Genomic DNA, 23,811 nt, shown 5'->3' on the forward strand with positions numbered 1-23,811 from the left:
GGCTGCATTCCCCTAGGCAGAATGTTATTATTGATGGCTGTGGATTTGTTTGGAGGTTGGTTACCAGCAGTGTCCCACAGGGATCAGTGTTAGGGCCATTGCTTTTTACTCTCTTCATAAATGACCTAGATATAGGTGTTGGGGGAATTGTCCGCAAGCTCGTGGACGATGCAAAAATTTGTGCAACTGTTAGGACCGTGGAAGAGAACAACTTTCTGCAAGTGGATTTAGATGCGATGGAGAATGGGCCAAACTCTGGCAAATGGTGTTTAAAATGGAAAACGCCGTGTTATACATGTGGGAATGATCAACACCAAGTATACATACATTTTACATGGAACAGAACTGAAATCAGTTGCAAGATAAAGGATCTTTCCGTTATAATTCCTAATTCTCTAAAGGATCATGACCGATGGCGAAAAGCCATAGCCAAATCAAATAGGGTATTAGGTTGTGTTAACAGGGCTATTCAATTTGAAACAAAGTACATTATTTCATACTTACTTAATACCTTGGTTAGATCACATTTAGAATACTGCACCCAGTTTTGGTCCCCTCATGGTGGATGATATAAGTGCTATGGAAAAGGTTCAGAGGAGGGCCACAAGAATGATGCCCAGTTTAAGTAACCTTAGTTACTCAGATAGGCTTAAAAAGCTGGGTCTATTCACTTTAGAGAACGATAGACCTTGATGTGATTTGATTGATGTATATAAAATAGTTCAAGAACTAGATTGCGTTCCCATTGATAAATTATTTCAGTTTGATAGATGGGGACGAACAGGAGTCAAGCATCTTAAGCTACGCAAGGGTTGGGCTAGGTTAGATCTTGGGCAGTTCTTGTTCCGTAGGTCTACTATCTTCTGGGAAAACAAGTTGCCGACACGTGGTGAGTGCTGACTCTCTTTGTACCTGCAAAAGAGAACTGTGTACCTGCAAAAGAGAACTGGACCTGTTCCTGGATGCAGTGGAGATCACATCTTAGAAAAGGTAGAGGAAATACCAGGTAATTGGTAATCTAGGTGGGATTTTAAGTTATGAGGAGGATGCAACGAGGCCTCAAGGCAATTTAGACAAGTTGACTGGGCAAATACATGGCAGATGCAGTATAACGTGGATAAATGTGAAGTTATCCACTCCGGAAGGAAAAACAGAGTATTATATAAATGGTGATAGATTGGGAAATGTTGATGTACAAAGGGACCTGGGTACACCAGTCACTGAAAGCAAACACGCAGGTGCAGCAAGCAGTTCGGAAGGCAAGTGGAATGTTGGCCTTCATTGCAAGAGGATTTGAGTATAGGAGCAAGGATGTCTTACTGCAGTTATATAGGGCCTTTAGTTATATAGAGAGCACACCTGGAATATTGTGTGCCGTTTTGGTCTCCTTACCTAAGAAAGGATATATTTGCCATAGAGGGATTGCAGTGAAGGTTCACCAGACTGATTCCTGGGATAGCAGGACTCTCGTATGAGGAGAGATTGGGTCGACTAGGCCTGTATTCACTAGAGTTTAGAAGAATGAGAGGAGATCTCATTGAAACGTATAAAATTCTGACAGGACCAGACAGACTGTATGCAGGGAGGATGTTTCCCTGGCTGGGGGGGTATAGAAAGAGGGGTCACAGTCTCAGGATAAGGGATAGGACATTTAGGACTGAGATGAGGAGAAATTTAATCACTCAGGGTGGTGAACCTGTGGAAGTCTCTACCACAGAAGGCTGTGGAGGCCAAGTCAATGAATATATTTAAGGAGGAGATAGATAGATTTCTAGACGCAAAGGCATCAAGGGGTATGGGGAGAGAGCGGGAATATGGTATTGAGATAGAGGATCAGCCATGATCATATTGAATGGAGGAGCAGGCTTGAAGGGCATACTCCTGCTCCTATTTTCTATGTTTCTGTGTAATATAAGCATGGCCAACATGGTCTCCTGGAGTGGTTTTGATCGCCTAAAGGGATCGGAGAGCAATGTTCCAGGTTTGTTTCTCCCTAATTGGCCTTGTGTTTTTAACTGTTTTTGGTGCCTCTCCCAGGAGATTACACGTCTGCTGGTGAATAGGGGGTATATAATCATGATGCTTCAGGCAATATATGGGGCAACTTGATGGCCCAGATGGTCTTTTCCTACCCATAATTTTTGTAATTTGTACCTTCGTATGTTTCTGCTGCGATTACTTCCTGCCTATTCTTTTGTCATTTTTCTCTACTTGGACATGTCACTGGTCCAGCCCAGTGCAGTGCTCCTGTGCTGTCATGGGGACTAGTCAACACAAATGTGTGTGCTGTATCTGTGGGTGGCTGGGGGCATGTGTCGATGCTTGTTATGGAGGGTTGGGATGACGGGGCTAGCTACCTGTGCCATCCTGAGGGCTTTTTGACTATTTACCAATTAAATGGCAAAATTGAGTGGCAGAATGGTTGGTACCCAGAGGACACAGATTTAAGATAATTGGCAAAAGAACCAGAAGCGAGATGAGAGGTTTTTTTTACGCAGCGAGTTATTATGATCTAGAATGCACTGCCTGAAAGGCTGGTGGAAGCAGATTCAAAAGTAACTTTCAAAAGGGAATTGGGTAAATAGTTGAAGAGAAAAAAATGCAAGGCTATGGGAAAGAGCAGTGAGAGTGGAATTATTTGGATAGCTCTTTCAAACAGCCGGCACAGGTATGATGAGCCAAATGGCCTCCTTCTATGCTGTATCATTCCAGGATTCTATTCTATGAAACCACCTTGCACTACAGAATTTTCCATAATAAGGATAAATCAGTTTCTAATTGTTGCCATCAACAATTGGTGAACAAAGAATAACCAGGATGAATAGTGAATTTAGGATTTCCCCACGTAACCCGGCAAACACATTTGAAGAGGGAGAGAGTATCGAAGCCACATTTGTTTTAATGGGACTTCATTCATTAACTTCTTACTTTCTTGCAGACCACTCGAAGACAAAGAAGACTGTTCTGCCGTTACCATAACAACAACAACCACCCTCGCTTAATTATCGCCCCGTTCAAAGAGGAGGATGAGTGGGACAGTCCGCACATTGTCCGCTACTATGAGCTGTTATCCAATGCAGAAATCGAACGAATTAAAGAGCTGTCCAAGCCCAGGGTGAGTGAACCCGACTCAATTTCTTAAAGTGCCTCTCAACGCTGCTTTGTATATCTTGTCATGATTTATAGTCTATCACTGCTTGACCTTTTGGGGCTGAATTGTTGAGGGTCTAATCCATGAATAAAATGGGCTCAAGCAACATCAGTGTTTCTGCCTGAATCCATGAAGAACTCTAGCAAGCTGACAGGCTGCGCTATCCCACTTCTCATTTCCAGTGTGCATAATTTATTGTGACATTAGGGCTGACTTGAACCTTTCTGTGCATGATGCTTTCATCACCTATGTAGGCTTATGTGTGCATGAATAACCAACTGTGGAAAATATTATAGTCATGCGGCCATTCGAGCCCTGTGAAACTCACTTAACCAGCTCTGAAGAGATTTATAGAATTGCTGATGTATAAAGCCAACTGCTTTAGTGCACCAAATGTAAAATATCCTAGTTCAACTCAGTGCAAGAATGTTTCTTTCAATAAAAGAACAAAATTTAGATCAAATGCTAAGTAGTCATTTCAGCAGCAAATTCCCTGGCCTTCCTCCAACTCCAGACATTTGTTAGTTAGAGCATTGTGCGATTCTGGCCTTCATGCTGCAAGTCTAAGTCCGTCATTGTTGGCTAAACCAAAACGTTGATCGTTTCTTTGCCAATACTTGGTTGGAGTGGAACGCCTCAAAATCCCCGTGCTTATTTTCAAAGAGTTGTCTTTTTCTGTTTCTTGTGCTTATCAAGCCATCTGCATTGTTAAGGAAATATTGTTGCATTTACTGATATATTGAGAGAGATTTTGTTGCAACTGAGGTCTGATGCAATCTTGGCCATGGTAATCTAAGTGAAATTCTAACATAGCGAGGGGGAAGCTCTCTACTGCAGAGAAACTCTTATTCTTCAAACAACTCCAATTCTCTACCTTCTAAATTGCCACGAATTTTACTATTCAACTATAAATAATAATATATAATTAAAGTATAAATAGAGATCAGGACTGAATATATGACTTTAAAATGGGTCCTGAATTACATCTGTGCATCCTAGTCAAGTTATCTCCCACCCTATAACTCTTAAAGACTACATTTGGTCTTGACTCCCCATGTGCAATGCCACAGGATATCGCCCATTAATATATTAAATATCTTGCCTAGGGCACTTACTTCCTGTAAGTATCACACTTACTTCCTGTGATCTTTCTCCCATCACATGTTATTGATAACACGTCTGTTTTAATAAAACAGTAATTCCTCCAACTCACCAGCAATGCCGTGGGAGATCTGCCATTATATATTAACTTTTAATATTTTTGTGCTGATTTTCTGCCTTCCTCTCCAGCTGACTTTTCCCTCCTTAGCCCAGGGACACCGGGTGAGCATCCTAACTTCCATTAAACCAGAGATCAGATAACTCAACACAGTCCTGGGATCTTTCTTTTCTGCATAACTCAGTACCTCGCCCGGTGATTCATTTATCCACTGAGCTATTGGAAGTTTGTGACCAATTTATAGCGCGCTTCTCATCTGGCAACTGTAGCAGTATTAACCACATAGAAATGTTAACCACATGTTACATAGTCGCAGTACCATTGCTCACCACCAGACAGCCCGCCAGGTAATTGAAGATGTGAGGCCTCCAATTCTTGCCTCTTGCGCATCCCTGATTTTCATCGCTCCACCATTGACGGCCGTGCCTTCAGCTGCCTAGGCCCTAAGCTCTGGAATTCCCTTCCTAAACCTCTCTGCCTCTCTCTCCTTTAAGACTCTCCTTAAAACCCACCTCTTTGACCAAGCTTTTCGTCACCTCTACTAATATATGTGGTTTGGTATCAAATTTTGTTTGATAACGCTCCTGTGAAGCACCCTGGGACATTTTACTACCTTAAGGGTGCTATATAAATGCAAGGTGGTGTTGTGTGTGGCTCTTGTTGGTGAATATAGAGACATGAGAAAAACCAGGGATGAGGAAAGGTCACTCAGCCCATCAAACCTCATCCTTCTAGGGCATAATACTCCTATCATGGCAGAGTTAAGAATAAAATACAGATTGATCCACAAATGGCGCAAATTTTCCAAATGCAAGTCCCTTCAGGATAGCCTCTTGAGAAAAAAAATGGACCCTTCATTATCCACATAACAAAAGATCCAACTTCTCCTGTTCCCCAGGGACACGGCAAACTAAGGGATAACTGAGACTCCCCAAAAGTAAACCAAAGTCCACAATTCTGGCAAAGGGTCTACAGCTAAATCATTAGCCGTAAATCTCTTTTCAGATGCTGATAGACCTAGTTATGTATTTCCAGCATTTTCTGCTTTTATTTCTCATTTATGCCCAAATTGTGCATATTGCACAGACATACCCTAGGTACAAGAATGAAGATAAATACAGCACAAATAGCATAAGAAGCATGGTATAGTTTTATTCACCAAGAAGATGGAATGCCAAATAACAAAATGAGTTGTGCAATGAGGTGATGTCTCGCTCAAAGATTTGTCCTGCGTGGATTCTGTCTGATAATGGAGATTTCATTGTAATGCCAGGAACATGTACATGGTGGCACAATGCATCCTAAAAATGTGCACTGCCATCCTCCATGTACTCATGCCAGCGTCCTCTTTGGGCCACCAGGTGAGCAACTGGCATCTGCGGCTGGCATCGGAATGCCAATGGTTGTTGCTTTAAAGAAATCTTCAACTTTAATTTTGATAGATCGTGGCAGGGTTCTAGGGCAGATTAATGTCTTAGTGTGTTGTCAGTCCTGGGCAGGAGGGACGTGTGATCCTATTATCATTGGCAGTGCTGATGGGAGTATTGGGCGAGCATCATCATCGTTCTCAGGTTATTTGCACAGCTTTGTAAGTTTGTTGATGATTGTACAACACAGTGGTGTCATTTGTGTTGCAAAGATATAATGTTTTTCTCTTCTCTGGATGTGGGTGGTGCAGGTAAGGCTGTATTTAATGCCCGTCCCTAGTTGCCCTGACAAGGTGGTGGAAGGCCCTCTTCTTGAAGGCCCTCTGCTGCTGTCCTTGTAGTGATGGTGCTCCCAAAGTGGTGTTATTTAGGGAATTCCAAGATTTTGACCAAAAAACAAAGATTTGGGTCATTGCCAATTTGTCCATCTGCTTTTTTGTCCCTCCTATTATTAAACATCATTGTGGTTGTTTACAACTGAGTGGCTTTCTAGGCCATTTTAGGGACATTAAGAGTCAACCATGTCGAGTATGGCTGGAGTCATATGTAGTTCAAAGTAAGGGTGGCAAGTCCCTTTCCCTGAAGGACATTAGTGAACCAAAAAGCAAAAAGAGGCTAGGAATCTGAAACAAAAACAGAAAATGTTGGGAAACATTCAGCAGGTCAGTCAGCATCTGTGGAGAGAACAGATGAGTTTAACAGTGGGTCTAGCCCTGAAATATTAACTCATCTGCCTCTCTACAGATACTAACCTGACACCAGTGAGCCAGTTGGGTTTTAATGATAGTTTGGCTGCTTTATTGTAAAGGGGTTGGAGTACAAGAGTAAGGAGGTCTTGCTGCAATTATAGGGCTCTGGTGAGACCACACCTGGAGTTCTGTGTGCAGTTTTGGTCTCCTTACCTAATGAGGTGATGCAACAAAGATTCACTAGATTGATTCCTGGATGAGAGAGGGTTGTCCTATGAGGAGAGATTGAGTAGAATGGGCCTATATTCTCTGGAGTTTAGAAGAATGAGAGGTGATCTCATTGAAACGTATACAATTCTTAGAGGGCTTGACAGGGTAGATGCTGAGAGGCTGTTTCCCCTGGCTGCAGAGTCTAGAACTAGGGGTCATAGTCTCAGGATAAGGGGTTAGGACTGAGATGAGGAAAAATTTCTTCACTCAGAGGGTTGTGAATCTTTGGAATTCTCTACCTCAGAGGGCTGTGGAAGCTCAGTCGTTGAGTATATTCAAAACTGAGACCAATAGATTTTTGGACACTAAGGGAATCAATAGATAGGATGGGAAAGTGGAGTTGAGGTAGAAGATCAGCCATGATCTTATTGAATGGCAGAGCAGACTCAACAGGCCATATGGCCTACTCCTGCTCCTATTTCTTATGTTCTTATTTGATGACCATTTTACTGGTGCATAAATCTAATGTTGTCATGGTGGGACAAAGTTACTGGCTGGTGCAGCAGAATACCAGAAATTCCCTCCCCAAAACACGAGGCAAACTGAATAAAAACAGAAAATGCTGGAAATACTCAGCAAATCAGGCAGCATCTGTGATTGAAGAAACAGAGTTAACATTTCAGGTTGATGACCTCTAGTCCCAAGAAAACTGAATCCTCATTTCTACAAATCACTCTATTCCCCTCCACCCAATGTTAGGTCTTTATTATTATTCCTACAGCAGCTGCTGTTGACAACGTCCTTGAGCCAAGTGGTCAGGATGACTTGGATCTTTGTGTTCTGTACCCTGCTGTTAATGAATGTCATGATCGGCCAACGGTAGAGCAGGGTGTGATCCAATGCCAGTGCCCACAGTTATCTGATTGAGTAGCTGACGGGATATTACTAGCATTATCAGAGCTGCTTCATGAAACGTCTTGGATTAAGCCATTTGTTTGATGACAGTCATTTAATTGAAGGTCGCACAGGTCAAATGACGATTAGGGTAGGGGCTCATCTTAAAATAGTCCAAATGTATTCACGTGTCATTCTATGTTTAATGTACAAAATGGCCAACTTACCTTCTGATCTTTCAATCTCACAGTTGGCCAGAGCCACAGTTAGGAACTCAGTCACAGGGAACCTAGAGACAGCGAACTATAGAATCAGTAAGAGGTAAGATGATTGCTATGGCAACCAAAGCAAACAGGGTTTTTGATTGGCTTCTTAGCCTCTTTTAATCATTATCTGTCAAATCAGATGTCCAATCAAAAAAAAACCTGGAGGCTTTGCTGGTGGTCTTTGTTTGTGCTTGCCCTGTGATTTATCACATCTTATTTTTTTAACACAGCTGGCTCGAGCAACAGTGCGTGACCCTAAAACGGGTGTTCTAACTGTAGCCAATTACAGAGTATCAAAAAGGTAAGCTTTGAACAGAAAGCCATGGGGACGCTGGGCGCCAAAGCATATTCAATTCTTAAAGGCATCTCAGAAAAATAAAAAGAGGAATGGCTTGTAGTATTCAAACAACTGCATGTGATGATGTCGAGGTGGAGATCTTAACATTAGTGCGAAAGCTTCTTGCAAATAACAAATATCTGTTTCAATCTGACACTGTTTCAGTAGCATTCAGGACAGTGTTTTTTCTTTACCATGGTTATGTTGGCTTCACTCTGTCTCACACACACACACACACACACACACACACACACGTTCTTGTAAAATCTGCTGTCTAGGTCACACTTTCATGTATCTTTTAATGTCCTCGATGCCATGAGGTATAGAATGGTCCATTTCTGTGCTGCCATTCAGCCCGATAAGTAGACCAGTGTTTTTCTCCAGACGAGCCTTCTGCTGCTCGATTCCCAAACCCTTTAATGTTCCTCTTTCCCAAGCAACTATCTAAATTCCCTTTTTAAATAATTTATGGACTTGTTTCAACAATGGTTTGTGGCAGAGAGTTCTGCATTCTAAACACCTCTGCTAAAGATTTTTTTTCTAATCCTCCTTTTGTGATTTATCTTAAACTTGTGCCCTCTTGTTACCATTTCACTGACCAGTAGAAACAATCTATTACCATTTACATTATCATAGCCCTTGGTAACCTTGAAGATCTCTACCATGTCACCCTTTAACGTTCTCTGCCATAGTGAAAAAGCCCTAACTTCTCAAACCCCGCTTCATAATCACTCATTCATGCCTTGTTACATCCTAGTGAATCGACGCTGCACCTTTTCCATTGCTTTTATATCCTTCCGATCATGGGGTTCCCAAAACTCTGCACAATACTTCAAGTGCAGCTTTACCTAAGATCTTATATTAGTCCAACCTTACTTCCTTGCTTCGTATTATCCCTCTAGGTGCAAAATCTAGATGTCCATTGCCTTTCAATAGCCTTCTACATTTGCACTCCAACCTTTTAATGAATCATAGAATCATAGAAGTTTACAACATGGAAACAGGCCCTTTGGCCCAACATGTCCATGTCGCCCAGTTTATACCACTAAGCTAGTCCCAATTGCCTGCACTTGGCCCATATCCCTCTATACCCATCTTACCCATATAACTGTCCAAATGCTTTTTAAAAGACAAAATTGTACCCGCCTCTACTACTGCCTCTGGCAGCTCGTTCCAGACACTTACCACCCTTTGAGTGAAAAAATTGCCCCTCTGGACCCTTTTGTATCTCTCCCCTCTCACCTTAAATCTATGCCCCCTCATTATAGACTCCCCTACCTTTGGGAAAAGATTTTGACTATCTGCCTTATCTATGCCCCTCATTATTTTATAGACTTCTATAAGATCACCCCTAAACCTCCTACTCTCCAGGGAAAAAAGTCTCAGTCTATCCAACCTCTCCCTATAAGTCAAACCATCAAGTCCCAGTAGCATCCTAGTAAATCTTTTCTGCATTCTTTCTAGTTTAATAATATCCTTTCTATAATAGGGTGACCAGAACTGTACACAGTATTCCAAGTGTGGCCTTACTAATGTCTTGTACAACTTCAACAAGACATCCCAACTCCTTATTCAATGTTCTGACCAATGAAACCAAGCATGCTGAATGCCTTCTTCACCACCCTATCCACCTGTGACTCCACTTTCAAGGAGCTATGAACCTGTATTCCTAGATCTCTTTGTTCTATAACTCTCCCCAACGCCCTACCATTAACGGAGTAGGTCCTGGCCCGATTCGATCTACCAAAATGAATCACCTCACATTTATCTAAATTAAACTCCATCTGCCATTCATCGGCCCACTGGCCCAATTTATCAAGATCCCGTTGCAATCCTAGATAACCTTCTTCACTGTCCACGATGCCACCAATCTTGGTGTCATCTGCAAACTTACTAACCATGCCTCCTAAATTCTCATCCAAATCATTAATATAAATAACAAATAACAGCGGACCCAGCACCGATCCCTGAGGCACACCGCTGGTCACAGGCCTCCAGTTTGAAAAACAACCCTCTACAACCACCCTCTGTCTTCTGTCGTCAATCCAATTTTGTATCCAATTGGCTACCTCACCTTGGATCCCATGAGATTTAACCTTATGTAACAACCTACCATGCGGTACCTTGTCAAAGGCTTTGCTAAAGTCCATGTAGACCACATCTACTGCACAGCCCTCATCTATCTTCTTGGTTACCCCTTCAAAAAACTCAATCAAATTCGTGAGACATGATTTTCCTCTCACAAAACCATGCTGACTGTTCCTAATCAGTCCCTGCCTCTCCAAATGCCTGTAGATCCTGTCTCTCAGAATACCCTTTAACAACTTACCCACTACAGATGTCAGGCTCACCGGTCTGTAGTTCCCAGGCTTTTCCCTGCTGCCCTTCTTAAACAAAGGCACAACATTTGCTACCCTCCAATCTTCAGGCACCTCACCTGTAGCTGTCGATGATTCAAATATCTCTGCTAGGGGACCCGCAATTTCCTCCCTAACCTCCCATAACGTCCTGGGATACATTTCATCAGGTCCCGGAGATTTATCTACCTTGATGCGCGTTAAGACTTCCAGCACCTCCCTCTCTGTAATATGTACACTCCTCAAGACATCACTATTTATTTCCCCAAGTTCCCTAACATCCATGCCTTTCTCAACCGTAAATACCGATGTGAAATATTCATTTAGGATCTCACCCATCTCTTGTGGTTCCGCACATAGATGACCTTGTTGATCCTTAAGTGGCCCTACTCTCTCCCTAGTTACTCTTTTGCCCTTTATGTACTTGTAGAAGCTCTTTGGATTCTCCTTTGCCTTATCTGCCAAAGCAATCTCATGTCCCCTTTTTGCCCTCCTGATTTCTCTCTTAACTCTACTCCGGCAATCTCTGCACTCTTCAAGGGATCCACTTGATCCCAGCTGCCTATGCATGTCATATGCCTCCTTCTTCTTTCTGACTAGGGCCTCAATCTCCCGAGTCATCCAAGGTTCCCTACTTCTACCAGCCTTGCCCTTCACTTTATAATGACCTGTGTATCTGTACACCAAAGTCCCTCTGTCCTCTACTTCATTTAATATCATACCATTTAACGCATATTTCCCTTCTTCGTTCTTACTTCCAAAATATGTTGTTTCACATTTTTCTATATTGAACTGCATCTGCCTCCTATATGCTTACCCTGCCAGCCGATATGCATCTGCCTGCATTCTTTCACAACCTTCATCACAATTTGACATATAAGTTGGGTCATCAGCAATTCCACCCTTGTTCCCTTCATGGAGCATCATTCAGCACTCCTTTCCATTCTGAGAAACTTCCCTTTACCTCTAGCCTTTGTCTTCTGCCATCCCACCATCTCTTATCCATGTGACCACATTCCCTTTTATTCCATGTGCCGTTTTCTTGTCCGTACGTGACTAATGTGGAACCTTATCAAATGCTTTTTGAAAATCCACATAAACCACACAGAGCAATAGATTTTTTTTCAACAAAGAGGGAAGTCATTTGGCCCATTGTGTCTGAACCAACTCTTTGCTCGAACCACATAGGAGTTTACAACACTGAAACATGTATTTTATTCTGTCCTCTTTGCTATTTCTTCAAGCACAACCTGTCTTTTAGAAATTTGTGCAGACTAGTCCTGATTAACTCATGTTTTTCTCAAGTGCTTCGTCATTTCATGCTGTGTTAAAGACTCTAGTTGTTTACCAACACTGAATTAAGACCAAGTGGCCTACAATTTCCTGGCTTATCCCTGTTTCCCTTTTCAAACAGGCTGTTTTTGTACTGATGCAAAAACATTGTGACGTATACACTGCGTTTCACGTTTATCTCCGTTCACATCGAGAAAGAAGTAGACAATTTATGGGACAGTTTTTTTCAAGCCCAGTAGTAACAAGATTAACACCTACTTGAAAAGTGTGGTAACTCTTCAGCCAAGTAAAGCTATTGCTGTCTGAATGGAAGTTGGTAGCGTTTCCCTACATTACAACAGTGACTACACTTCAAAAGTACTTCATTGGCTGTGAAGCACTTTGAGATGCCCTGAGGCTGCAAAAGAAAGAACAGATTTGCATTTATAGTTATAATGCTACAAAGATCAGAGGTGCCTGTGGCCTAAACTCAGTGATTCCCCAACCGAAGACGGCACAGGGACGATGGGCCAAATGGTCTCCTTCTCTATGCTATATGATTCTGTGTTTTTCGGGTGTGACAAATTATATTTAGCCCAAAAGCTTTTAGCTCTGATTTCCAAAGAGATCTTGTGACGTCTTGGAAAATTCTGAGAAGTGGCCTTTATGATTTACACAGAGAGAAGGTTTGCCAGGTACAAGCTGACCTTTATCATGATCAACAGCAGATGGCAACATAAAGCTGCTCAGATGTCTGAATTTTCTCTTGCACGGGGGCGTGCTGCCTTTCTGCTGTTAAATATTTGATTACTTAATGGATGTAAGTGCCGGTGAGTGGAGTGTAGTTTTCCACATCTTACACCTGGGGACGATTTTCCAATATGTGCTGCCCGGGGTTGAGTTGTATGTGCCACCAGCATAAACTCAGAGAATTGACTCCTCCAGTGTGGATATCCAGCTCGCTCGGGCCAAGTATCACATGCAGGAGTAAATTCTGCCCATTAAGATTCACAGCACTCATACCAACCATTCTGGACTTTCTGTCTGAGATTACCCAGTTAGTGAAGAGTTACAGACTCATGCCCACCGGGAAATGGATTGAAGATTTTTTTTATGGAAGCCATTAGTGAGGAAAGGCTTTTATTCTACTCTCTCTGACATGGATTTGAGCGGATGAAAGAAAAGAATGGTGTTAAGTGCACTCTGCTTCTCTCTCCTCCCCAAATTCAAATTTGATGCCAGTTTTTCTACTTCATAAAAAGCAATAAAAGGTCACCAAGGACACAATCACTTAAAGGACTATTCTGCATTAAAGGGGCACCACCCTATCTGATATTATGTCCAACTTTGTTCAAATTTAGAAACCTATGTAGATGGCCACTGCTCATGAAAGAAAGACAGACTTGCACTTGCAAGTAGTGCCTTTCACGTCCTCAGGACGTCCCAAAACGCTTTACAGCCAATGAATTACTTTTGAAGTGTAGTCACTGTTGTAGTGTAGGAAGCACAGCAGCCAATTTGCACACAGCAAGGCCCCACAAATAGCAAAGTGATAATCTATTTTATTTAGTGATGTTGGTTGAGGGATAAATATTGGCCACAACATCGGGAAGAATTCTTCTTCGAAATAGTGCCATGGGATCTTTGACATCCACCTGAGAGGGCAGACGGGGCCTCGGTGTGACATCTCATCCGAAAGACAGCACTTCCCCTTTGGTGCAGCACTGGGGTGTCAGCCTAGATTTTGTGCTGAAGTCTCTGGAGTGGGAAATGAACCCACAACCTTCTGACCTCAGAGACAAGAGTGCTACCAACTGAGCCACAGCTGACACTCATTGTGCAGGACATCACCAAGGTTGAAACGAGTGGATGAGAAGTTGCAGTAGATCGGGAATTAGTGATTAGTTGACACCAAGCTTGAGTTTTGGTGATAGAAATCCCTGAGGGCTTAAGCCATTGGGTAGCTGATCTATACAGACTAGCAAGGTCTCTGGTCCTTGCTGAGTTAGGGGCAGTACCATTGGTCTCGGCCCCTTGTGTTGGGGAGGTGAAAATTGGCCAGGTTTTCCGTCCGGTGCGGGTGCGGCTGTCTAAACATCTGGCAAGCACAGGATCAGCTGTGATGGCACCCGTAGTCAAGTAGCCCACCTACACTCACTGTGTGGGCTCACATGAAGAGTGACCACTTGGGCAAGGTATAGGTGAGCAAGCAGCTTCCATGGAATTGTACCTTGGCAACAACTTCAGGTGAGGAGGAGTGAAGGGAGAAAATCTTAATAGGAAAAGTCATGAGATCGGAAGAAAAGGGGATAACTGATGGAGGTATGTCATTCCCCAGTGTAGCATTCGTGGAAAAGAATGACTAAATTTCAACATTGAGAATGTGGGGAGAAGGGAGAGCATGTAGAGTGGCATGTTTACAGCATAGAAGGATCAAGAGGTAAAATTTAATGGATTAAAAGGCCACAGGCATATCAATAGAAATACACAAGAAAGATTGGAAACGAGGGATGAGTGAGGGATTTCCTGTCATATGACTAGTTTTTTCCTGTCTCCTGGAGATACCTGGACTTTATGGAGAGTGCTTTGATTGCAGATACACAGGGGAGAATTTTAATCCCCCCTCCTAGGACAGGCGGGACAGTGGCGGGGAGACGGGGGGGTGTTAAATTGTTTAAAAATTAGAAACCCAACCCCAACTTACCGCGGCGGGTTTGGGGGTCGGCGAGTAACCCGCTGTGGAGAGGTGGGTCGGTGATTATAATATTTAAATGAGGCTCTGTGCCTCAGATTCTGTCAGCGATTTGGAATTGACGCTTCCAGTGTGGGTTTCCTGGGACTCTGGAAACCCGGCAGCTGAAGGGAGGTGGGATCTGCCGGACCCAGCAGGTAAATGCTTTTCCAGCACTGCTTGTGGGCCAGGAAGAGTGGGTGTGCTTCCCCCCCCCCCCCCCCCCCCCGGCCCCTTAACCAAACCTGCCGCAATCTGCCTCTTCCCCCCCGTGATCTCTCCCTCTCCCTCCCTCCTCTCCGGTCCCCAGCTGCGGCCTTCTAGAGTAGGTTTTCCCACCCGGCAATGGCCAGCCTCTCAACCTGGCCAACTGCTGGGCGGGAGACGGAATAAGTAAACTCTAGTGAGGTCCTGCCTCATTAAATTCAGCAGGACCTCTGCCTTCCCGGTATTTCTGGGTTTCCCTCCCCGTCTTCCCTTAAATATCGGGGCCATAATATAATGATGTTCGTCAGGGTGAGACAGAATATGTCACTTGCACTTGGCATTTTCATGATGAAAATGACATAGGATATTTCTGTTCCTCCCCCTTTTTTAAAAAAAAAAGTCTCCCCAAATGAAAGTTATATAAAAGCGCAGTGGGGTTGATCAGTGTCTGAAAGAGAGAGATTCATGTTTTGGGAGAGAACCTGCAGCAGCTGATAACAGGGCATAAAACCGTCTTTCTTTTTCAGTTCCCCACTGACCTTCAGTAAATTTCCTGAATTTATCTGTTTATGCTAAACCTTTATAAATCACTGGTTAGGTCTCAGCTCGAGTATTGTTTCTAATTCTGGGCACCACACTTTAGGAAGGATGTCCAGGTCTTTGAGAGGGTGCAGAGGAGATTTACTAGAATGTCACCAAACATGAGGGACTTCAGTTACTTTGAGAGACTCAAGAAGCTGGGATTGCTCTCCTTTAGAGCAAAGAAGGTTAAGGGGAGATTTAATAGAGGTGTTCAAAATCATGAAGGCTTTTGATAGAGTAAATAAGGAGAAACTATTTCCACTGGCAGAAGGGTCAGTAACCAAAGTATACAGATTTAAGGTAATTGGCAAAAGAACCAGAGGTGGGAGGAGAAATTATTTTACGCAGCGAGTTATTATGATCTGGAATGCACTGCCTGAAAGAGCTGTGGAAGCAGATTCAGTAGTAACTTTCAAAAGGGAATTGGATAAATACTTGAAGGTAAGAAAATTGCAGGGCTATAGGACTAATTGGAGAGCTCTTTCAAAAAGCTATCCACAGGCACAATGGGCCGAACTGCCTCCTTCTGTGCTGTATGATTCTACTGAGTTTAGACAGTATCTCAAATATTTTGTTTCCTGAAGACAGTGCCTCTGTAATTATAATATATATAAAATCTGTTATGAAGTGGTGTTGAAGAGAGTAATGCTGACTTTACTGACCAAATGCCGAGGTAACAGCATCCTGTGAGGAAATAAACTGGCCAGCTTGTACAAGTTAATTAACAAAACTGCTGATGATTATTAAGGGATGAGTGGTCAGAACCTGGAAGTATTTATCCTTCTGTCAGCAGTAGTCAACCTCTCAAGTGTTTGCTTGCACCTCCTTTCAATGTGGCACTGGAATCCTGCAGTCTCTGGGCACTGCCGGTACACTGGCGGCTGTATGGTTCTGAAACAACCCCCGGTATCTGGCAAGCCACCTTCTTGCAACCTGCAGCATTACATTGGACTGCCAGAGCAGTCATTTTGACTTTGTGCAAAATGGGTGATAGCATATTGACAGCCCATTGCATGATGAAGTCAATAGAAATAAAACTCGGGAGGTGTAAAACAGGCTGGCGATTCACTATCGCACAAAGTCAAAATTACCCAGAAATACATTTTAATTGAATTTGTTACTTTGCTCAGTTCTCATTTGATAGACTTCGTGGAGGCTTGAATAATGGGGGAGGGGCAGTAAGCTCCAAAGCTGAACTTTCATTTTACACGACATTCCCCTACTCCCCCATTCATTGAATTGAAGGAGAGGTTTCATTCTTGTTTCGGGATTGCTGTGGTGTCATTAAATAGCGGTCGGCTCATTGCCAGGTAACAAAATGGTTGTCAGTTTAGTTTTTGAACACATTTTTACGTTTGCTACTGAAACAATGGGCTCTCAATTCAGTCTGAAACTCTTGCCTCCTCTTTCCTGATCTCCGATGTCCATCTGTCCATGGCTGAGCTTCCTGATATTAAACAAAAGGAACATGAAGTTGGACCAAATAAATTGTTGCATTCAAATTAAAAATGTGTAGTTGTCGGTCACTATCAGTGTGTCACTGTGGCCCAGTCTGTCACTATCAGTATGTCACTGTATGCCAGTTTGTCACTATACCAGTCTCTCCCTTTGTAAGTTCTTTTTGTTTGTGCACTGTTGCATCTTATTCCAACATCACATCCTCAGGATATGGGGTAGGACATTTAGGACTGAGATGAGGAGAAATTTCTTCACTCAGAGGGTGGTGAACCTGTGGAATTTTCTACCACAGAAGGCAGTGGAGGCCAAGTCACTGAATATATTTAAGAAGGAGATAGATAGATTTCTAGACACAAAAGGCATCAAGGGGTACGGGGAGAGAGCGGGAATATGGTATTGAGATAGAGGATCAGCCATGATCATATTGAATGGCGGAGCAGGCTCGGATGGCCGAATAGCCTACTCCTGCACCTATTTTCTATGTTTTCTATGTTTCTATTACCAATCAGGATTCCCTGTATATTTTTTTGAGTGGGAAATCACGATGCCACATGAAGCCTGACATTATGAGGGTGGGAGTGGCGGAGAAATCATCAATCTGTCTGGTCCAACTTTGGAGCCTGAATTCTGGAGAAGAACAGCAGAATGCTGGTTATGCACTGTTGCTATATCAGCATGTCCTTTTATCCCACATTATTGGATCTTGATACATTCCAGTTTTGGCTGTGCACAGTCTCCAAGTTGGATGCATCTCCAAGTTGTTTTGTTAACTTTTGTTTTGTGTGTCACTTCCTGTCTGTAGCGCATGGTTGGAAGATGATGAAGATCCCGTTGTGAATCGAGTCAATCGACGAATAGGGGACATCACGGGCCTGGAAATGGAGACTGCAGAGTTACTTCAGGTACTCAATTAAAATCTCTGAATCTGCAGTGTAAGTTGGGCACGGATTTGGAGACGATGGCCTAGAAAATCGTTTAGGCCCAATAATGGGTCTGAAATGGCCAGCGCACTAGGAGTGCAAGCCAGAAACTGAGGGTCTGAGGCTCGCCCAAAGTTAGGCCTCGGGCCTCATCAGCCTATATCCAGTCAGCTGTGGTCGCCTGTTCCGCCTCCAGAGGCAGCTCGCACGTGTACTGGCCTCCAATTTGGTCCGGCTGCCTCGCTGGCAGTGGTCTCAGGTAAGTCCGGGTTTGGGGGGGTGGGGGGAATGGGAAGGTGGTCCACAGTAGCACGCAGTAGTGCTGTGGACACAGGAGGAGCACTCCTGCCCCAGAAAATGCAGGAAAACCTGAGCGGAGCATGCCTGCTCAGCCCTGATCAATTTAGGAGGGGGTCCTGAAACAGGCGTTAGGCCATCATTAACATATGAAAGGGCCCTAATCCCTGAATTAGGTGGCCGCTGTTATAAATTGGATAGCCAAGTGGTGAAGGATAGAATACTAGAGCCTGGTCTTCAGTTGCTTCCAAGCCTTTATTCACAGAGATCCCCCTTACACACACACACACCACACCCTAGATAAGCTCCCATCTGAAAAGGATACAAGAGAGTCCCCAATTAACACACACCACCTGAATACAATTAACACTAATTGATATAAATCACAATATAATATCACATACAAAATAATAGTCACATGAGTGCCCTGTGGATTAAGATGTTCATTATCATTATCAAGAATCACCAGCTACTCCTACAGAATTTTGTTTGTGACGTTTTGGATGCCAGCTCTGGGTATTTTTGCATGGGAGTTTTATAGGTAGACGTGAAAGTTCTGAGGAAGGCTGAAGAAAATGCTACGGTCTGCTGGCTGCTTTCTTTCCCAAACTTTGTATTTTTCCTTCCACTTTTCCGGAAGGTGGTAACTTATGCCCGGGTATCGTTCCATAAGTTCCACATTCATCTGGCATCTCGCCCAAGTGACCATTCATCACATGTGCATATCACCAAACTGTTCAGTTCAGGAAGGATATCCCGGCCAAGGATGATCCTGTCCCTCGCCTGGCATCCACACATGGCACGCTTTGCACCAGAGAGCACTGGCTAGTGAGCAGAAAACCAAGGAAACCTGGCCGATTATTGTACAGGGGAAAGAAACCTTCAAGATGTGACATTAACAATGAGAGCGAAGCGAATGCATCACTTGAACCTTGAGAACATGTGGTCGCCATTCTCTCGGCCCAAAAGAAATTATTTTATGTGACTGAGGTTGTTTTAATGCTTACAAGTTAAGATGCTGGAAAGCTACTTGTCCTCTGAAGATGTGAAAGGGCTGAAGCAGCACTAGGTGAGGTGAGAGTCAAGACTTCAAGTCTACAGGTAATTGAGCTTGTTCATGCAACCTTGAAAGGGAGTTGTCCCCACCTCAGGAATCACCCTGCAGAGATACATTCCCACAGTTAGAATACATTTCTTGAATCATAGAATCATACAGCACAGAAGGATGTCATTCAGCCCATCCTGTCTGTGCTGGCTCTTTTTGCTGGCTTTGTTGACCTGGGTTGACTTTCTCATTTTATTTTCCAGTATTCAACACATCAAACCAAAAAAAAATTGACTGTAAACCTGTACACCACATTTTTAAATGTTTTTGGTCATCAAAGGGTTAAATGGGGGTGGGGTTGGGGGCACATATGACTGCACCGCGAGTAAAATCAACCACAGAATCGACGAGCGTTGCCCAGAATTAAGTCAGTGATGTTTTGCGGTCGGAAAGGCTGCAGTTTTGTGGTGTAATATTTACACCACGGATGAGATGTGCTACTGTGTAAACTGCCGGCTGCTTCCATTCTGAGCACTCGGAAGCTCTGCTGCTTCTCACGAGTTTGTTTCTTTGTTGCAGGTGGCAAATTATGGAGTAGGAGGACAATACGAGCCTCATTTCGATTTCTCTAGAGTAAGTGGCAATAGTACCCAATCCGAGCTTTGCTCAAAACGTTTTATCAGTTATCTGCTCTGGAATGCAGCAGTTCACAGTCGTAGACCATGGATTGAAGTCACATCACTGCCCAAAATTTATAACTCAGAATTTAATGAATGACCTTTTCAAAAAGCTCAATAATGGAAAAAATGTGGGGGTAAAAGTAAATCTGGCCTCTTTTATACAAGGAGAAGCAATTTGTTGAAACTGGATGCAGCTATTAGTAAAATGGTGAAACCCATTAGGTTCAACCCACATGTAAGCATTGATTCAACTAATGCCTATTATTCTACACACTCCTTTGACCATATTCACATAACATCCATTTATTCTGCATTAACCTCTCGCGAATGTCACTGGTGTTAAGGCCTAAACTTCCGAGTTCTCCTCTTATTAGCCTTGCTTAGGGCTGCCAACCCTCCAGGATTGCCCTGGGGTCTCCAGGAATTGAAGATTAATCTCCAGGACACTGCTGCGAGAAAAATCATAGGGACATATAAAAAAAAAATTTTTTTTCATAATCTCTGAATGCTTTTATTTATTAGTTATAGAAATATTAAAGATGGAGAAAAAGGGATGTTTGACTGGGCGAGGTGGTTGGAGGCGAGAGGTCATGTGATGAAACCTCCAGGAATACACCCTGGTAACCCTAGCCCTGCTAGTACTGCAATATAAATACAACTCTTTCAAGTCTTTCTTTTCGAGTACATGGCTTGTCACTCTGAGCTTTCCTCTCCCTGCCCCACAGCTATGGCCTCTGACTCTGATCTCAGTATATCATTTGATTTTTTTATTCATTGGGAGCTTGGGGAATAGTCCTACACTAACAGGAAGAAAATGAACCCTGTTCCACCTGGATATTATGTGTTAAGAGCTCACATTCCTGATGTAGGGAGCACCTCTTTCACTGTTTGTCTTGTCGTAGTGCCATCTGATTATTTTTTATCCACTTTTATTTCAATAGAATTTATCATTTACTGAAGCATTTCAACAAAATACCTAGCTGTGGTGATCCAAGGATAATTCAAGACCCTCAAATCTTTTCCAACCTCAGCCCTCGCTAGCTGCCCCAACACGCTGCCGCTGTTTCCTGGAAGCTTTCTTCTTTTCTGTTTCTCCAGCCGAGCTTGGCTTCATGAACTTGGACCTTTTTCTTCTGAGCGTGACAGTTGTTGAGTTTGGACATGTTACCGAAAGGTCTTACAGCCAAAACATTCCATTGGTTCCTCCTGTCTGAGGAGTAAGACTTTGAAAAGCTGCTCCGTGTTACCACAGGTGTTCTTGCCACTTTTTACTGGTAGACGTAGTGAATAAGCACAGAGAAAAAAAATATTTGCAGGGGATAAAAATACATTTTTATGAAAGATCCATTGACGATTAAAAATACTGTTTAGATCAAGTTACAGAAGTGAAGTGTGAATATTTTTAGGCACAAAAGTGAGCCGATTGCTAAATATTTAGCAAATGTTCTGTTAGATGGGGGATTTGAATCCCTGTACTCGCACACTGCTTCACATGTTCCTGCAAAATTCCTCTGTGGTGCATTTTACCACATTTAGGAAATAAGAACAAGAGTAGGCCATTTAGCCCCTCAAGCCTGTTCCTCCATTCAGTGAGATCATGACTGTTCTGTGACCTAGTTCCATATACCTGCCTTAGCCCCATATCACTTAATACCTTTGGTTAACAAAAATCTATCAATCTCAGATTTAAAATTAACATCAACTGCCGTTTGCGGAACAGAGTTCCAAACTTCTTCTATCCTTTGCGTGTAGAAGTGTTTCCTAACTTCACTCCTGAAAGTCCTGGCTCTAATTTTTAGGCTATGTCCCCAGTCCTAGATTCCCCAATCCGCGGAAATAGGGTAGATAGAGAGAAACTATCAGTTCCCCTTCATATCTTGAAAACTTTGATCAAATCATTCCTTAATCATCTACATTCCAGGGAATACAACCCTAGTTTGTGTAATCTCTCACCATAATTGAACCCTTGGAGTCCAGGTATCATTCTGGTAAATCTATGCTGCACTCCCTCCAAGGCCAATGCACCCTTTCTAAGGTGCGGTGCCCAGAACGGAACACAGTACTCCAGGTGCGGTCTAACCTGGGTTTTGTATAGCTGCAGCATAACTTCTGCCCCCTTGTACTCTAGTCCTCTAGATATAAAGGCCAGCATTCCATTAGCCTTATTGATTATTTTCTGCACCTGTTCATGACATTTCAGTGATTTATGTACCTGAACCCCTAAGTCCCTTTGGACATCCACAGTTTTTAACTTTTTACCGTTTAGAAAGTACCTTGTTCTATCCTTTTTTGATCCAAAGTGGATGACCTCACATTTGTCTACGTTGAATTCCATTTGCCACAATTTTGCCCATTCACCTAATCTATCAATATCCCTTTGTAATTTTATGTTTTCATCTACACTTCTTACAATGCCACCAATCTTTGTGTCAGCGGCAAACTTAGATATGAGACTTTCTATGCCTTCATCTAAGTCGTTAATAAATATTGTGAATAATTGAGGCCCCAAGACACATCCCTGCGGGATTCCACTAGTCACAGCCTGCCAATGTGAATACTTACCCATTATCCCTACTCTCTGTCGTCTTTCGCTCAGCCAATTTCCTAACCAAGTCCGTACTTTTCCCTGGATTCCATGGGCTTCTATCTTAGCTAACAGACCTTATCAAATGCCTTCTGGAAGTCCATATAAATAACATCCATTGACATTCCCCTGTCCACTACTTTAGTCACCTCTTCAAAAAATTCAATCAGGTTTGTCAGGCACGACCTACCTTTCACAAATCCATGCTGGCTCTCTCTGATTAACTGAAAATTCTCGAGGTGTTCAGTCACCCTATCCTTAATTATAGACTCCAGCAATTTCCCCACAACAGATGTTAGGCTAACTGGTCTATAATTCCCCGGTTTCCCTCTCTCTGTAATTTTATGCTTTCATCTACACTGCTTACAATGCTGCCTATCTTTGCGTCATCGGCAAACTTGGATATGTGGTTCTCGATCATCTAAGTCATTAATAAATACAGTGAATAGTTGAGGCCCCAACACAGATCCCTGTGGGATACCACTAGTAACATTTGTTAAAGACTGTGATAAATGGCATACAAAGAAATTTTACGCAAATGCATTAAATAGTGCCCAGAGGGAATTAAAGACCCATCTTGGCTTTGAATAATGGTGCTTATTATCATCAAGTGCTCAGGAACTGACTGAAACCCTCATTATTCTGACATTAGAACGGCTTCATAAATAAAGTGCATGTTGTGCTCCCAATCAATTTTTTTATGGCAGCGGCACTTGTTAAACAATTAATGTATTTTCCTTCGTGCAACCAATGGCATAGGATTTTAAGATAGCCCAATCACGCTTTACACTTGGAATGAGTACTGGATGCACAAACGTGTCAAACTTGGAAGGTATCCCTTTTCTACTTACTTAAAGTAAAAATCACCTAAAGCTCCTTTACATTGATAGTGGTCTTAACAGTGGGAACCAACAATGCAGTGCAGTGCTGAGAGCAGACATCGGAATCACGGAAACCAAGTGCCTCTTTCTGTTCGCCCTTCAATAGGATGTCAGAGGTACACAAGGACAGTAATGTCTTGAAATTAAACCCTTGAGATGAAGGCTAAAATTCCACTAGCCCTTTTAATTATGTTTTGTACCTGTCCACTAGTTTTTTTTTGTGATTTCTTTACATGGACCCCTAAATCTCTTTGCTCATCCACAGTTCCTAGCCTCTCACGATATAGAAAATTCTCTGATCTAACTTTGTTAGGTCCAAAGTGGATGACCTCACACGTCCCCCCGTTGAATCCCATCTTCCATAGTTTTTCGCACTCACTTAATCTATCAATGCCCCTTTGTAACTTTCTGGTCCCATCTACACTACTTACTGTGTTAACTAACTTAGTGTTGTCATGATACTTGGATGTACGGCCCTCTATTCCTTCATGGGTCGGAGGAGGCAAACCGGCATTCAGCAGTTGGGCCAAATGGCCTGTTTCTGTGCTGTAAATTCTACGTAATTCTATGTAACCTAAAGCACACGGAGGGGTGGTTGAAGGTC

General features: G+C 42.9%; 1 protein-coding gene across 4 annotated transcripts in view; it reads left to right on the plus strand.

The window, feature by feature from the left end:
- The window catches only part of LOC137332320 (prolyl 4-hydroxylase subunit alpha-2-like), a 116,588-nt gene that overhangs the window by 66,055 nt on the left and 26,722 nt on the right, over nucleotides 1-23,811 (plus strand). For 3 of the 4 annotated variants that reach the window (XM_067996061.1, XM_067996064.1, XM_067996063.1), the window contains exons 8-11: nucleotides 2,939-3,115; nucleotides 8,087-8,157; nucleotides 17,603-17,702; nucleotides 19,642-19,695. In XM_067996061.1, coding sequence (XP_067852162.1) covers nucleotides 2,939-3,115; nucleotides 8,087-8,157; nucleotides 17,603-17,702; nucleotides 19,642-19,695 — 402 coding nt within the window. Of the gene's footprint in view, nucleotides 1-2,938; nucleotides 3,116-7,840; nucleotides 7,912-8,086; nucleotides 8,158-17,602; nucleotides 17,703-19,641; nucleotides 19,696-23,811 lie in introns of all 4 variants that reach the window. The other variant, XM_067996062.1, reaches the window with a different exon arrangement.

This window comes from Heptranchias perlo, chromosome 14 (assembly GCF_035084215.1).
Source record: "Heptranchias perlo isolate sHepPer1 chromosome 14, sHepPer1.hap1, whole genome shotgun sequence".
Classification (NCBI taxonomy): Eukaryota; Metazoa; Chordata; class Chondrichthyes; order Hexanchiformes; family Hexanchidae; genus Heptranchias; species Heptranchias perlo.